Raw genomic sequence first — 17,778 nt, 5'->3', positions numbered from 1 at the left:
CCTTCATCCTATGAATCATTAGGTTCCTATAGTAGTTATTTCATATGCATACACTTGGAGATACATCTTTGCAACCTGGAATGGGAGTTCAGCTGGAAAGTGGTTTGTTTCACTTGATGCTGGCTAAGTGTCGTACTATCTAATCCAAAATGTCCCAAGTCAGCATAGGACAGGCAGATCATTTAGAAAAATCTAATGTGGCAGATGGTGAAGTAGACTGGAATTCTTATGGAATGTGCTGACATCTATTCAGACAACCTGTCTGGTTCATCCACGTGATGGGGATTACCCAAGAGAATGACTGGTGCTGTGCTTGCTAGCACTACAAAAGAGATAGGTGGGGCTAAAGGCAAAGTTGCTGAAGCCAGAAAGAGAACATGTGAATTAATTTACATTTCAATGTAACAAAATTACATTTAGTGTAACATGGAATGTTTTTAATTCTATCACATGTAAAGTGGAAAATTAGTAACAATGTTTGAAAGAATTCTGGGAATTAGGTAGGGTACATGTGGAACTACAGCCTCAGAATATACCTTTCTATCATGAAATTTAAGGCTTCACCTTCCAAAAGAATCATCCACTTCCTCGGAGGTTACTTTTTTAAAGAATCCAAAACATCAGTGTTGAAGCATTCATTTATAAATATGGAATATGCAAACTATATTTTAAAATTATTTTTAATTAATGGAGTTTGTTCCCAACAAATCAATACATGGTAGAAAAGAGCAGACATAGCAACACTGCAATTCTGAAACACATTTACTTGGATAGAAATCCCATTTAGAGTAAGAAATATTTACTTTCAAGTAACCGTGCATAGAATTGCGGTGTAAATTGTTTCAGTTGGATGGGGGGGTGGGTATACTTTCTTAAAAGAAAAAATCTCCATTTCTTTCAAGGAGCCGGATACAATTACTTATTTCAGTATAACATTTATGTGCATCAACACCAAATCAAATGAAGTGCACTCATAAGCCCATTATGTAACTGGGATAGCTCTGTAATTTATAAACTATACTTATGACTCTAGTTTTAAATGACCAAGAAACTAATTTTGCTGCTTCAGCCAACCTAATGAATATGGGAGGGATAATGCTCATTTTGTAGAATTTGGGCCGTGTGTGTGTGTGTGTGTGTGTGTGTGTGTGTGTGTGTGTGTGTTAAAAGTCTTGCTCTCACAGCCCCCTTGAGCAAGTAAATAAATCAGGGGAAACCTTTGATGCAAAGCATTCACGATCCATTCCAAAGAAAATGGCTAAATCAATCCTTTGAAAATTAAGCTCTTATGGTATTCTTAATATCATGCAAATGGTTAGCACTAAAGCAAACACTTCAGACTTGAGAATTGTATTAACTTTATTCATTAACTTTATTCATTAACTTCTTCCTCATCATCTTCAAAAGCTTCATCTCCATCATTTGCTGTTGCTTCTTGGTACTGTTGGTACTCAGAAACGAGATCATTCATGTTGCTTTCTGCTTCCGTAAATTCCATCTCATCCATACCTTCACCGGTAAACCAGTGGAGAAAAGCCTTTCTCCTAAACATGGCAGAGAACTGCTCTGAAATTCTTTTGAAGAGCTCTTGAATGGCGGTGCTGTTTCCGATAAAGGTAGAGGCCATCTTGAGCCCACGAGGTGCTATATCACAAACAGCCACTTTGACATTATTTGGAATCCATTCTACAAAGTAGCTACTGTTCTTGTTCTGGATGGCCAGCATCTGTTCATCAACTTCTTTCATAGACATGGGACCTCGGAAGACTGTGGCCACTGTCAGATATCGTCCATGTCTTGGATCACAGGCTGCCATCATGTTTTTGGCATCAAACATTTGCTGAGTGAGCTCTGGGACTGTAAGTGCTCGGTACTGCTGGCTGCCTCGGGCAGTCAAAGGAGCAAATCCAGGCATAAAGAAGTGTAAGCGTGGGAATGGAACCATATTTACTGCCAACTTGCGTAAATCTGCATTTAGTTGGCCAGGAAAACGTAGTGATGTTGTCACCCCACTCATTGTGGCAGACACCAAATGGTTGAGATCTCCATATGTTGGAGTGGTAAGCTTCAAAGTACGGAAGCAAATATCATACAGCGCTTCATTATCAATACAGTAGGTTTCATCTGTATTTTCAACCAGCTGATGGACTGAGAGAGTGGCATTATATGGTTCTACCACAGTGTCAGATACTTTGGGAGATGGCATGACGCTAAATGTATTCATTATTCTATCAGGATATTCCTCTCGAATTTTGCTGATGAGAAGTGTTCCCATCCCAGAACCTGTTCCTCCTCCAAGAGAATGAGTGAGCTGAAATCCTTGCAAACAATCACAGTGTTCACATTCTTTTCTCACAATATCGAGCACTGAATCTACAAGTTCTGCTCCTTCAGTATAATGTCCTTTGGCCCAGTTATTTCCAGCACCCGTTTGTCCTGAAATGATAGAAAAAAGGTCTGATTTACCAAGTCGTGAAGCAGACTCAAAATATCTGTAATGGTGAATCTTCACATTCCAAAATGTATATAAATTTAAACATTTTCAAAAGTGTTATCATATATTGGGAACTCTAAGCTGCCAGGTAATAGTCAAAACATTCTTAGAAAATGCTTCATATAATTTTATATTCAGGTACATTGTGGTATACTGACACTGTAACGCAGGAATTCCATTCACACCCATTAGTGCCAAAATGGATAGGTTTTCCAGTTCGCATTTTTAAAAATCTTTTATTAAAAATTCAAGTTTAATCTGCCAGCACTATAGAAAAATGCATTGTCTAACTGTATGAAGTTTTGTTACATTTGGAGTTAATGTGAAACAAGAGGAACCCACCAAAGCTGTCAATGTGCAAGGATACATAAGCATTGTCTACTGCATGTATTTAAACCATTGCCCTTGAGAAGTTTTCTTTTTGTAACAGAATATCATCAACATACCAAAGATAAAATTATCAGGCCGAAAGAGTTGTCCAAAAGGGCCAGATCGAACACTATCCATGGTTCCAGGTTCCAAGTCCACCAAAATTGCTCTGGGTACATATGTTTGGGCTAAAAGAAATGATATGTACATTAAATTAAAACCGATTACACATCTTATTACATGAATTTCTGAATATTTGCCACACTATTTAATTTTTATTTGATTTCAAAAAGAGGGACCAATTTCCTTACCGTTCTTTGGAAAAATGTCTTTTAAATAATTATCCTTTATTTATTTATTTAGTGGTTCGATTTATATGTTGCCCTTTTCTGGAGACTCAGGGTGGCTTACAATGCGTTAAGCAATAGCCTTCATACTTTTGTATATACCTGCTTAGTAGGGCTTTTGGGCTCCCCCAAGCGGTGTTCTTTTTTATACAAAGTCAGCTTATTGCCCCCACAAACCGGGTCCTCATTTTATCTACCTCGAAAGGATGGAAGGCTGAGTCAACCTTGAGCCTGGTGAGATTTGAACTTGCAGTAATTGCAGGCAGCTGGTGTTACTTAACAGTGCTTTAGTCTGCTGCGCCACCAAGGCTCTTTATTGAAATCTTAACCAAGGCTTTTGTTTAAGTTCAGCCAATGTACATACGCCATCCCATTTTGAAAATCTGTAAAGCTCACTCCAACATCCATGCAACAGGTGACATATCGAGTGAGTATTTATGGATATAAATGCCAAGCTGGTGCAGTTTATAAAAACAGAATTTCATGCCTAAACACCTTTACGGGCCCAATGTCAACAGTCCGACTAACAAACCCAACAAAAGCAGATACTTCTAGGAACTTCAAAATCCCCAAAGCAAAACTTTATTGAGTATATGATTTCAGCACTGAAGAATGCAAAACCAGCTCTAACGTTTCCCACACAACTCCGCATGTTAAAATATAGCTCTTTCCCCCCTTCCCATGGAACAGGTCACATTGTCCAATTATGAATTGTTCTTTTGTTTTGAGAAGTCTCTGTCTTGACCAACACCTGCAGGACTGTCCTTGTGAGTGAGATTCTTGGTTTCAGATCATCAAGGTCTTTCCCACATACCATTACAACTATTGCATTCAGATTTTGGCTTCCCAAAGGCATGTCCTTGGCCATGTCTGGATGAGAATGATAGCTCTGTTGTTAGCCTCAGGTTAGTATGTCATGCTAGTACAGTGGATTAGAATAACCAGTATAACCATCATCGGTTATAAACATGACAGTGATTAGAGCTTCTTTTGTTTACCTACCATGCTATCAGATAAAGCAAGGATAAGCAAATGGAACTTGTGTACTTCAATAGAAGGGGAAAGTTAGTGAGAGGTTTCATTCAGCCAGAAATGTCAGGAACCCTGGGGAGGGGAGGGAAGGGGAGAGGAAAATGGACTACTACCTCATCTGAAATTAATCCAGGACAAAGCTTAACATGCTCACAATTGTAAAGAATGGCAGGATTTCATGCTTTTGGATTGGGACAATAGCTCAAAACATTAGGGCTTGATGTCAGTAAATCACTGCTAGTTGCTGAGGTTTTCCAAACTTCACGCTCGTATTTTTTCTCTAATCAAGAAAGAGCTTTTGGGCAACTATTCTACACACACACACACACACACACCCAATGCTGTAGGAAGCAAAAGATATGGTATGTAAGTAGTCAGCTACACATATTGTAGTTGTAAATATGCATGCACCCACACTCACAAATGTCACTCAGTGGAAGAGGAACTGCAATTTCCCGTTCCTGGGAACTGAGGGCTCATTAAGTAATTTCTCCATTTAAGTCAAGGACTGATGACTCCTGACAGCAAGCCTCTTCCAGCCAATGCATGCTGCTTCTGCTTCTTCATCAGGCTTGCACTCAACACTTGCATTCAGCAACAGTTGAGAAGGGAGTTGAGTAAATGTGTCAGGAGAAAAATTTGAGGCAGCAGTATCAGCAGCCCTTTGTCCAAAGATGTGACCACAAAGAATGTCTCTCAGGGTACTATGTAATGAAGTTCAAGGATTGACAAAGGAACAGATTTTTCACTACAAATGAGGGACATTCTTAAAAGAATGACTCAACAATGTAAAGCATTCAACAATATAAAGGAGCATCACAAGCGGTAGGTGTGGTTTTTACATTGGGAATTAGGGTAAAATCTGACATCTCTGACAGGCACTAGTTTGGGCTATCTTACTGAGAGCCAAATAAAGCACATATTATTAAAAATGTAATATATTTGTCTCATGCTTCATTTCTGTCTCCCCCAGTACCCCTATTTCTGCAAGAGACAGTATGTATTTTTTTTAAAAAAATGTTTTTTTTAAAAAAAAGCCAGCTTGATAATAAGTATGCTGAAATTCACAGAGCAATTTCTAAAACACGAAGGAGTATTGGGACGTTTCCAGAATTTCCCACCATGCTTGGGAATTCTGGGCATGGGCACCCTAAGGCAAGGCAGGGAATGTGCTGCTCTTTGTGTGCCAGCTCGGGGTTGTATTTTTTTTTCTAAAGGAAACGCCTGAGCATCCTGGTTGCTCCCTTCCCATTTTTCTCCTTCCCCACTAAAGAGATCGCGGGGAGGCCTGAAACTCCGTACAACTTACCGGATGATTCATTGTAGTAGACGCTGATCCTCTCCAGCTGCAAAGCTGAGTCACCAGCGTAGCCTCCGGCCGGGTCAATCCCGTGCTCGTCGCTGATCACTTCCCAAAACTGAGGAGCAGAAAGGACAAGGACGGTTTAGGGGCGGCGCTGTTCTCAGCAGCCCGCAGGGTCCGTTGCGCGGCCGCCCGCCTGTCTCCCACCCACCGCGGCCGAGGCAGAGGCGGCCTGGAAGGCATGTGGCGGAACCAGCAGCTGCCGAATGCCAGGCGTGCTTGAGGGAGGCTCAGGCCAGCGCCTCCCCGCCCCTCCCTGCAACAACCCAGCAGGGAAAACGTGTGGCGGGCTGGCAGGGGGAATCGAGGAATTGCAAAGGAAAAGAAATCGGTTTCAAGATCCTCAAATCCTAGTGGAACCTTCCCCCCCCCCTTTCTCCCGCTTTTAATCGCTCCCTCCTCCTTCCCCGCCGCTTCAGAATTCCCCCCCCCCCGTTTCAATTTTTTCCAAAGCCTTGTATGGTCAACGCGAAAGAAGCGGCTCCATTTAGTTCCCGTTTGGTGAGGGAAGCGCTCTCCGCGGCCAGGAGGCGCGCCGGCAGTTTTAAAGAATCTTCTCCCCCAGCGAAGCGAAACTGCTCATCACTCCCCCCTCCTTTTTTTTTTTTTTTTTAGCATTAAAGACGAAGGAAAGGGGAGGCTTTCTCCTCGCCTGGTTCGCAGCCAGGGCGTACAGGTGAAAAGGGAGACGAAGGAAAGGCGCGGCCGTCTTTAGGGGATTGCTGGACATCGCCCACTGCTTATAATGAAACTCTCGGCCTTCTAATGCGAGATGATTTTCTCCCCCCCTTACCCCCCCCCAAATCATACCTTGGTTCCAATTTGGTTTCCACACTGACCCGCCTGGATGTGCACGATCTCCCTCATGGCTGTGGTGCTTTGGCGTCGCCTCGGCTGCTTCCCCTCTGCCTCCCGTATTTCAAGCCCTTCGGCGGATGAATGCGGAGCTGCTGCCTCAAATGAACGTTTTTATTGGCTCCCGGGTCGTGATTCAGCCGCCCGGCTTTGCTCACTCGGCAACTTCACAGAAGTTGGGGGGGGGTGGGGTGGAGGGAGCAATGGCAGCGGCAACAACTGGCGCTGCCCCTGTTCAGCCTTTGCTCCGGACGCGCCTGTGGGCGTGTGAATCGTCCCTCTCCCTCCCTCTCTCTCTCCCCCTCTTTCTCTTTCTCTCGGGAAGAGCCGTTTCATACTAGGGGCTCAGCTTTCTACACGTTCAGAGTCCCTGGCGCTTGCCCAGCCCTTCCTCAGCCACGCCACAGTCTAGCAGGTGGCCACATACTCGTCCTAAACATTGGGATGGTGTAATTCACCATCTAAATTAGAGGCAGTTTGGGGTAATGGTTGGCAGAAGCTGGGACAAGTAACTGGACCTCACCCCGTTAAGCAACACTAGGGATTCGAACCACTGAACTGCCGACCTTTCGATCGACAAGCTCAGCTTCTTAGCCACTGAGCCACCGCGTCCCTAGAACTGCCAACCTAGCAGTTCGGAAAGCACGTAAAAAATGCAAGTAGAAAAATAGGGACCACTTTTGGTGGGAAGGTAACAGTGTTCTGTGCACCTTTGGCATTTAGTCATGCCAGCCAAATGACCACGGAGATGTCTTAGGACAGTGCTGGCTCTTCAGCTTTGAAACGGAGATGAGCACCCCCCCCCCAGAGTTGGGAACGGCTAGCACATATGTGTAAGGGGAACCTTTACCTTTACCTTTTGGGGTACTGATTAAAGGCACTAGGGAGCTTTAATGCTCCCTTAGGCGTTAAAGCTAGTTGGATGATTGGACCAATCACTTTCTTTTAGTCCTAGTCTAGAAGGTCAAAAAATATCCCAGAAGAAGATGCAGTAAACCATTTTCAAAAATGTTACCAACTGCACAAGCCTATCTAGGCATTCATCGGTAGTCAAGGTTGACCAAAAGGATCATTCATTCATTGCTCGCCTAGGCTTAGTGCAAAACTAGACAAAGTAGGGAGAGAATGGAGTGTACTATCTGCACTATAATACATGCATCCCATCCCATCTCTCCCTCTTTTTTTAAGTTTTTAACAGATTTTTAGAAAGATGAGGATTTAAAACAGAATACAGGTTGTCCTCCACTTACAACCATCTATTTAGTGACTGTTTGAAATTACAGTGGCAGTGAAAAAAGTGATGATTGTTTTTCACATGACAGCATACCCATGATCACATGATTGCTTGGCAACTGGTTCATATTTATGACAATTGCAATGTCCCAGAGTCATTTGATCACCTTTTGTAACCTTCTGACAAGCAAAGTCAATGGGGAAGCCAGATTCATATAACAACCATGTTACTAATTTAACAACTGCAATGATAAAGCATGGATAAAAAACATTACAGGGAAAAAAAATTATGGAACTTTTTTATTTGTTTCCATGGCTTCACATAGCATTAAATTCTGAAGGATATTGCTAGTTTCTGTTTACGTCATTTAATTGGTTATTTTGGATTGATCTCATAATTGTTTTCCAGAAATCATATTACAAATGTCTAAATTTGCCTTCCTGTGTGATGTGGGCTCCTGCTTAAATTTGGTTAGATTTCTATAATACAGATATGTCAGTTTCCCATGTTGTGGCAAATTGTAGATGTCAGCATGTATCTTAATGAATTGTATTTTTTTAATTTATATTTTCTGGAATTATATCAAAGAAATATTAATGATTTCAATTCAAATTTTATTTTTAGAATTTTCTGAATATTTTGTTATATTTTTTTCAGAATTCAAAAATTCAGTATTTTTGAGGGTTTTTTTAATATGACCATCATATATGATAAAATGTTCCTTTTTGTTGCATTTCCAACATATATTGTTATATGATTTGTCTGCTTTGGTAATTATTGATAGAGTTATATCACCTGTAAAACATTTTATACCAATTCTCCCTTAAATTTTATTGATTCCCACCCCCCATTTCTTCTCATTATTGTATTGTGTTTGCTTCTTTGTTGTTTTGAATCTACCAGCTGAAACAAAAACTACACATGTGGTAGATATCATGCCAGTGGTGAAATCCAAATTTTTTTACTACCAGTTCTGTGGGTGTGGCTTGGTGGGCATGGTAGGAGAAGGATACTGCAAAATCTCCAATCCTTCCCCACTCCTGGGGGAAGGATATTGCAAAATCTCCATTCCCAGCCCATGGGGCCAACCAGAGGTGATATTTGCTGGTTCTCCAAACTACTCAAAATTTCCTCTGCCGATTTTCCAGAACCTGTCCGAACCTGCTGGATTTCACCCTTGGGCCATGCTAACTTTAGGCTCTGGCCATATCAACCCATGAATGTATTGTCATATTGCTTCCAGCAGATTACTCCTACAGGAATGTGGGGGGAAAGTGGTCCAACCTTGGTTTTCCTTTATAAATTGGTTAGCGAATGCAGCCATGCAAAAGGAGATCCTTCCTTTACTGTGGCTTGGTCTTAAATGCAATGAATGCTATGAGGCAATTGATTATTCCAAGCATTTGGAATCTCAGTCATGGCCACCCGCTAGGGAGGAGTCTTCCAGCACAGAATTGAGAGGGGAGCCAGAAGGAACAATTTTGTATTTGCTGGCAGAGTTGTGATTCAGAGCTGGAAGGAGCAGGTGGAATAATGTTTCTCTGGGAACAACAAAGTGATGAGTATGCTTCCACCCCCTGCGGTGTGATTTGAAAAGGAACAGATTATCATTACACAGCTTTATCACAATTGAGCCAAGGTCAACATTTCCCAAGTCCCAGTTATTTTGGAGCAAGAGTGCAAGCAGGGGCATTATTCTCCTATTGAGAGGAACTACCGCACAAGGATGCCTTGATTTACAACCATTCATTTAGTGACTATTCAAAGTTACAACAGCCCTGGAAAAAGTGACTTACTCACCACTACTCACACCTAAAACTATCATGTGATCAAAATTTGGGCAATTGGCATACATTTGACAGTTGCAACAATTTGGGGTCATATGATTGTCACTTGCAACCTTCCCAGGCAGCTTCCAACAAGCAAACAAGCAATGGGGGACCCCACATTTGCTTAACGCCCCTGGCAAACAGGTTGTAAAATTGGCTATGACCCACTTTACTGCCTTGCTTAACAACAGAAATTCTGGTCTCAATTGTGGTCGTAAGTCGAGGACTGCCAGTATTCGGTTGTGTAAGCTACTCCTATTCCTTGCTTAGGATATGTGCATGGCACGCCCCTCAATCTCCGTGCCTTTATCATTGGGAGAAAGAATCTGTGTGTCTGGAGCTATTTTTTCCATATTGGTCATCTGCATGGACAGCAGGGATGGGTTTCCTGCAGTCAAGCAATGTATGGGGCTGTGTCTATGTAATCCCTTCCCCTCATTCATTCAGTAGATATTGGGAAGGTGGGGCTATTTGAGTCTTTTCCATGCTAAGGAAAGGGAAATAATAGAAAAATGCACACGGTCCTGAGACAGAAGAACAAATACTGAAACTGTATTTGAAATATTACTGAGTACAGTTAACCAGGGAAAGGAATTGAAACCATGAGTGATTGGTATCTTAGTTTACTACCAAAAACACAGCCATCTTGGTTGATATGGTTTGTATGTGCTACCTACATAAGAAACGAGCAAAGAAACAATAGAAATATTGTTTAAGTCATGGAAAACTGATGGAGTGCTTTGTCCACATTCGATCTGTTCTGCAGAATCTTTTCCATACTTCCACAAAGGTTTTTTTTTCCATATTTCATTTTTTCCCCATTTTTTAAATCTTTTGAACATTCAAGCTTACCAATTAACTTTATTAGAAGTACTAAAAAAGGCCACATAACTTTTGAAGCAGTTGTGTATCTCCAGTTATTGATATCTGTGTAACTGCTACTGGTATTGCAGTTAAAATAAACTTAGTTCTGTTCCCCTTTTCGATTGCTACATTGCCAAGAAAAAAGAAAGTGGAAAACATCATTCCCTGGTATCAACAAAAGGCCATACGGAGTATGCCTATCAACCTTTATTGAAGAAAAATCTACTGTTTACAATCTATCATTGTTGCTTTAACTGGAGGATGGAATCAAAAGGTTTGATGACAAAATAAATATTAATTTTGAAAGGAATAAATTCTTTCATTGTAAGATAAATAGACAGGACAGGAGCCAAGGAAATTACAACAGGAATTTGTTACCAAATGAAATATACTGAGACAATTGCTCTGCCTTTTTAAAACTGAGTATTATGCATTCAGAGGATGGCAAAGTTGCCACAAAGTAGGTCACTGAAAAGCACTATATAACTTTCAAGCATAGGTATCATTTCAATCTCTGCTTAGCTTTTTTTTTTTTTTAGGTCAACCAAGGGCACTTAGTTTCCACTGTACTGTCTGCTGTGTATTGTGATGAAAAAAATCAAAGCTGAATTGAGGGATTTTATTTGGAAGTATATATTTAAAATCAGAAAAAGAGACTGAGTCCACATATCAGTTGATTATTTTTCTATTTGGCTTTCAGTCAGGCATGTTTATTAATAATAACATTATTTTTCATGATCATTTCCCTCTGTTGCAACACCTTATATAACTTAAGAAACTTTCTGCTGGTATGATACAGGATGTCAGGTCCCATAATTCCAGCATGAGTTTTGTCATAATTTCAACCCCAAACTGGAGAGACATAATCTTTAAGTATGTGTGTCACATGCTCTTTAGATTTTTGACTGTTCAAGTCAAGTTATGTCTGCAGTGGGGCAATATAATTCCTTAAAATTCCAATTATGTGGCCATATAAAAACAAGTGGTAATCACACCCTAATCAGCATCTCCTGACTCAAACAAGACTACTCCATTTTGACAAAAAGACAAAAGCTGTGTCTTTCAGCAGCAAACTAAAAGAGTGTGTTAAAAAGTCCCAAAGGACAAATTGTCACATTTTTGCATCTTATTTATTGAAAAATGTGTTTTTTCCAGAGATGAAGCTAATTGTTAATGCACAAATGAAAACTCTGTGCGCTGTAATACCATACACCCCATGATTTAAAGGCATGTGAATGCCAAGAATGTAAAGAGGTCAGGACAGTCTTTCTTTATCCCACCCTTACAGCCCACCCACAAATTAAAAAATCTGTGTCAAAGTACATTTGTTACACTGTGCCCAGAATTTGGGATTGCATTATATGACAAGTGCACCAGAGAATTAAGAACTTTGAGGAAAGAGAGCAAGTGCACAATTGTACTCACTGTGCCAAGTACATGTTTTGCCAAAACATTACCATGTTCTTTAAAATAAATGAATTATTCTTTATTCTACTTGTTCTTCTACAGCAGTGGTCCCCAACCTTTTTATCGCCGCGGACCAATCAGCCTTTGTTAATTTTACCGTGGCCCGCTGAGCGCGCGCAGGGGTGGGGGCTTTGGGCCACACGTGCGTACCTGCGCGGGGCTCTCTTCCCTGGAGCCTTTGCGCACGGCCCAGGAGCTTTTGCGCACGGCCCAGGAGCTTTTGCGCACGGCCCAGGAGCCTTTGCGCTGCAGCATTCATGTCCCCCGGCCGCTGCGCGGCCCGATGCCAGGTACTCCACGGCCCGGCACCGGTCCGCGGACCGGGGGTTGGGGACCACTGTTCTACAGAATTAAACAGTGAAAGATTCATTTTGATACTGAAGAAGGGAAAAAAGCTTAGAATTTGCTTGTGTGAAGTTGTTTGCTATACATATCTCTTGCTGTTCATAGATTTGTATTTGGATTTAAGGCTACATCTCTGTACAGAAATAGAATCTTTCTGATGGGAGATTACACATTTTTAAAACCAGCATTGGCGTTGGTTTTTTCCATTTTTTTCTGGGGTTTGGTGGAACTGGTCCAACTATTTGCTGGGAATTCATGCTGGTGTCAGGATCTTGCCATCTTGAGTCAACTAATTAATCCATCTAATTTAGTATTAATCAGATTGATGAATGCTAAGTGAAAACAAAAGAAACTACACAATGAGTTAATTAATGTGTGAACCCTATTGAAGTGTGGTTCTTTGGGTTCTGTCTTAGCATGATGGTAAAGCTAGTCACTGATTTATAACATGCTTTGTAGCTTATTATCAGGGGCGAAATCCAGCAGGTTCTGACAGGTTCTGGAGAACCGGTAGTGGAAATTTTGAGTAGTTCGGAGAACCGGTAGCGGAAATTTTGAGTAGTTCAGAGAACCGGCAAATACCACCTCTGGCTGGTCCCAGAGTGGGGTGGGAATGGAGATTTTGCAATATCCTTCCCCAGGAGTGGGGTGGGAATTTTGCAGCATCCTTCCCCTGGAGTGGGGTGGAAATGGAGATTTTGCAGTATCCTTCCCCTGCCACGCCCACCAAGCCACATCACACCCACCAAGCAGAACCGGTAGTAAAAAAAAATTGAATTTCACCGCTGCTTATCATTCCATGTCATGCTATCCACTGTGACTCCTTCTATAAGATTAAATAAGACATGCCTTAGTGCAATGTGTGAACTCAGCCATTAACTTGCAGTAGCTGAGTTTCAGATGAATTTCTTCCAGCTCGTCCTGAAGATCCTAGACTCTGAACAACTGATCTACTATTAGTTACATTCAGGTACACCCAGCAATTATTATGAACCCAAATGGTCTATTAAATGTTTAGATCTTGAATGATCCATTGTAAGGCACAGGAGTGGATGGATAGATGCAAGTCAGATGACAACTAATTAGGTTTTATTAGATTATGCTCTATATTTTAAATCAAGATGGTTAACAAAAGTTAAAACAAAAACATAATAGAAAGAATTAAAATACTGATTAAAATGAACTATAAAGTAAAATACTAAAATAATCTAATAATGACAGATCTGGTAAAAGAGAAATGACTATACAGATTTCCTAAACACAGAGGGAGAGGGAGCCAAATTTAACTCATTCCATAACTTAAACTTAACAGAAGTGTCAAACTGGCGGCCCGCCCGCAGGCCGGATGTGTCACACATAGGCCACGCCCACCCCAGCTCCGCGAAGGGGAAAATGACACAAAACATCACATGATGGCAACATGGCGCCACAAGTTTGACACCTGTGACTTAGAAGGACAGTAGGAGAAGGTCCCCCCTTTCAGGTGTGACATTAAGTATACTTTGCCATAGGGATGATTTTCAAAAGGGCTTCCCTGCAGATCTCAACAACTGGATAGTTTTGTAATAGAAAAGGCAATCCTTTAAATATTCAGACTCTAAACTATAAGGGACCTTTTGGGGAAATAGCAACAGCTTAAAATCTGCCTCGTTTGCAATTAGCCACTATCATCTTTCAATACCATTATCCTATGATCCTGTGTCTTGTATCCATGCCAGTCAGTTTTCAATTGTAGCTACATTGAATTGGTGAAGAAGAATTTATAGTTACTGATATTATTTTATTTTGATTTATTTCTATTGCTGAAGTTCTTCAAGTTTTTATTATTCCATTCCTGAAATTCCCATTGTGCTTGCTTCTTAACTTTGCCTATCTTGAAGAGCTGATGTCAATCTTGAAAGCCTGTCCAAGTTTTTCTCTGTCCCATGTATACTAAACAAAATCAATGTAGGGTATTTTTTAGCTTCTTTCTCATACTTCCCTCTTTCTCAAGACCATGGGATCATTTCTGTGAACTCCCAATTAATTGCTTGTTCATTCCTACCATATGCCCAAGACCAAATCCTTTAAACAAATATGCAGTACCTGAAATTAATAGGTTATTCTTGTCAAAATAATATTTTGTATGGGTTCTAATGTCCTACTTTCCTTTAGTAATATAATATTTGGAGAATTGTACCAGGAATAGTGCATATAGAAATATATTTCAAAGCCATGCAAAATCATTGGCACTATATATCTATATAAAGGACAACATTGCAATATGCATTAAACATATAAAATGAAGAATATTAAATAATTAGAAAATAATTAGCAGATTAGATTAGAAAATAATTTGAAAATTAAAAAAAAAAACTTACTTGAAGCAGCTAAATGGGGAGATGTGATTTACATGATAATTGAGATTCCAACAGATACTTTAAATCTTTCCATCATTAACAGGAATCAATTATCCCAGAAAAGTCAGAATGCAGAATTAACCTTCACTTATACGCCATCTTTATGTTGAATAGGAGTGTATTTGTTCTTAAAATTATCTTATTTTTTGTAAACTTAAGCAAGTGAATAAAAAGAGGTAGCATATTGCAAGAAAGAACAGGCAGAGAAGAGGAAATCAATTTTTCCAACGCTTAGAAAAATTGAAGGTAATGAAAAGGAGGCAACTAGAAGACAAGATGGCTTATATTACCACCGTGACACAACCATCCGCTTAGAAAACTGAAAGAAGTAATTATTAACAGTCAATCATATTACTGGGAGAAGGCAGTCCCATAAATATCAAGTACCATGAAAGGCTGTAGAGGTGACAACCAACACCTTGAATGGCATCCAGAAGCCAACTGGGAACCAGTACACCTCTCTAGATGGAGGTGTTACATGGGTATCTCAAAGTTCGTCCATAAATATTCAAGCCACCAGATTCTGGATTAACCTTAGTTTCTGAATGCTGTTCAGAGGAAGACCCATATTGAAAGTGACTGAATGACTGAACAACTGACTAGAGGTGGGAGATCACCCTTACGTTTTTGGAAGGTAAGTAAACATTTGGTTTGAACCATGATGCACATCATATATGTTGGCGAGACATGCTTTTGAGAAGTGTGTGGGTTTTCTGCATTACTTACCCTGCATCAGGGTTTATACTAGTTTCATGTTGTTTGATGTTGTCAAACATCAAGAAATCGCATCACTCAGTCAGCAACCATAGTCAGAAAGAACTTCAGAGGCTACAAAAAGATCTGAGGGCTTGGGGTTACAGTGTTGGGTCTCAGGTTGCTTATTTTTGATGTGCCAGAAATGATATATTGTGCAGAATTATCGCCTTTATTTGTTGTTAACTACAGAACACACTTTCAGTTCAGTTGGGGGTGGTGGTGGTTGTGGAATGAAGTAAATTCTGTTGAAGTTGTGTAATTGTTACTTTGTTTCATGGAGCAGATGAACTACAGAAGAGTTGTTATAATTATATGTAGTGCCCATTTGTTATCTAAAACTGTGTCGTTTCAGATAAATGCATGACAATGCAGAGATTGAATATTCTACTTTAAATTGTTTCAATTTAATTTCACATGCTTTTTTACTAGATAGGGAAACACTGCTGAAGACTGCAAATAAATACAAAAGGCAGACTGCTGATAAATTTAGTTGTTTCAGCATACTTCTATTTTCCATTATTCTATTTCCATTAGCTGTCAACAGCATGTGAGACATTTACAGATTTCACTTTGCATTGTCTTTTCAAATAAATATATTTCACAAAGAAATAATACAGATAATAACAATATCTATTGAAAACCTCAGTAAACCTTCCCTTTACACTCAAACTGTCATTTTAGATGAGGAAGTGAAATTGTTTCAAAAACCTTTGTTCATTTGAGTTATGTTGGGAAGGATTTAATGTAAGTCACAGCAAGATGAAGATCTGGACCATTATTATACTTGATTCATTTAAGCTAACCCATAATTTGCCCAAGTTGTTCAACACACCAGTTGCTAACAGTGATTTACAAACCAGAGAGACTGGGTTCACACATTGCCTGAAGCCCCAAACAAGCAAACCACACCAATAGGATTTACATAGGATACAATGTAAGCCACTGAAGCCTTGTTTGATTTAGGCTTAATACATTGTTTGGAACTAGTCATCTATGTTGTGAAGCAACGCATAATAGCAAGCACTTAGTACTTAAACTTATATACCGCGTCACAGTCCTCTCTAAGTGGTTTACAGAATCAGCATATAGCCCCCAACAATCTGAGTCCTCATTTTACTGACCTTTTTTTTTAATTTGATTTATATGCCGCCCTTCTCCGGAGACTCAGGGCGGCTTACAATGCGTTAAGCAATAGCCTTCATACTTTTGTATATTTATACAAAGTCAGCTTATTGCCCCCACAAACTGGGTCCTCAATTTACCTACCTTAGAAAGGATGGAGGGCTGAGTCAGCCTCGAGCCGGTGAGAATTGAACTGCTGGCAGTCAGCAGAATTAGCCTGCGATACTGCATTCTAACTACTGTGCCATCATGGCTCTTCAACCTAGATCAACCTTTCTAATTTTTTATTTTTTTCTACTATGGAGGAACCCTTGAAATAATTTTCAGGTCTCAGGGAACCCTGCATAAAATTTATATCCATAGCTAGCAATGCACAGTATATGATGTTCAAACATTTTTTCCCCTAGTCATGACCTCTCACATAACCCCACTTGAGCAAATCTAGTCTAGTCAATATGAACACTCAATCCACATTTCATAGCAGCCAGAAAGCTTTTACTTTTCTTTGCAGGACTAAGGGACCTTCTTTCTTTTGTTATATTATCAGTAGATGGTGATAAGCCATTGGGTGCTTTTTTAATTTCTGGAAGTTATTGCTATTGCAATTCAACCCTATTCTTGGAAATCTGGAGTAACTCTGGATAAGCAAGTTTGAGAACAATCCTATTGATCCGATGTGCTCACTATTAAGCACTTAGCTTTTTTCCATAGGATCATTACATCCAAATCTCTTGACTCAGGTTTCTCCGGTCATTCCTTAAAAAACACTTGCTTCCTGGAAAACCTCTAGTACCTTACATTAATTCAGCTAACTTCCTGTCAATTGAAATAATTATTTTCCATAGATATTTTGGAGCTTCCCATGGTCTTGAACCAGGATAGTAATTGTTCTTTTGTTTAAATAACAAACAATAGGAGGAAAATGGAATGTTCTCACTCTGTGCTTTACCATGCAACTCATCAAGGAGGAGAAAGGGAAAACATTTGATATTTTCTGTCAAGTGAAATATTATCAGTCCATTGCTAATCTAGCAGTTTTGAGGCCAAGGCTTGTTCTGATGCTGATAAGCAGCTTGCGAGACTGAATAAGGAGGAAAGATGGGGCTATGCCTTAGCACAAATGTTAGACACAGCATCTTGGCTTTAACCATTAAGTCAAATCCACTTAGGCAACTTTTTTTTGTTGGCAAAATCAGCTTCCTTTAACAATTGTAACCAGAGTTTGAACAACTAAGATTAAAAGTTGAGGGGCGATTCCTGAAAAATAAGACATCATTTTTAATTCTGAGATGTGACGTTTAT

At 40.1% G+C, this 17,778-nt stretch overlaps 1 protein-coding gene across 1 annotated transcript; it reads right to left on the bottom strand.

Annotated features, from left to right (window-relative positions):
• Positions 1 to 1,372: 1,372 nt before the first annotated feature.
• Positions 1,373 to 6,556, bottom strand: TUBB6 (tubulin beta 6 class V). Its single transcript, XM_070942393.1, has 4 exons — positions 6,416 to 6,556; positions 5,552 to 5,660; positions 2,941 to 3,051; positions 1,373 to 2,436 (listed from the first exon to the last, which is right to left on the bottom strand). Exons 1-4 carry the CDS (start codon positions 6,470 to 6,472, stop codon positions 1,373 to 1,375), a joined length of 1,341 nt encoding a protein of 446 aa, XP_070798494.1. The 5' UTR covers positions 6,473 to 6,556.
• Positions 6,557 to 17,778: the final 11,222 nt, after the last annotated feature.

This window comes from Pituophis catenifer, unplaced genomic scaffold, assembly GCF_029215685.1.
Source record: "Pituophis catenifer annectens isolate HBS135680 unplaced genomic scaffold, rPitCat1.0.hap2 SCAF_3, whole genome shotgun sequence".
In the NCBI taxonomy this organism is placed as follows: Eukaryota; Metazoa; Chordata; class Lepidosauria; order Squamata; family Colubridae; genus Pituophis; species Pituophis catenifer.
This window is presented reverse-complemented; position numbering and strand designations above follow the sequence as displayed.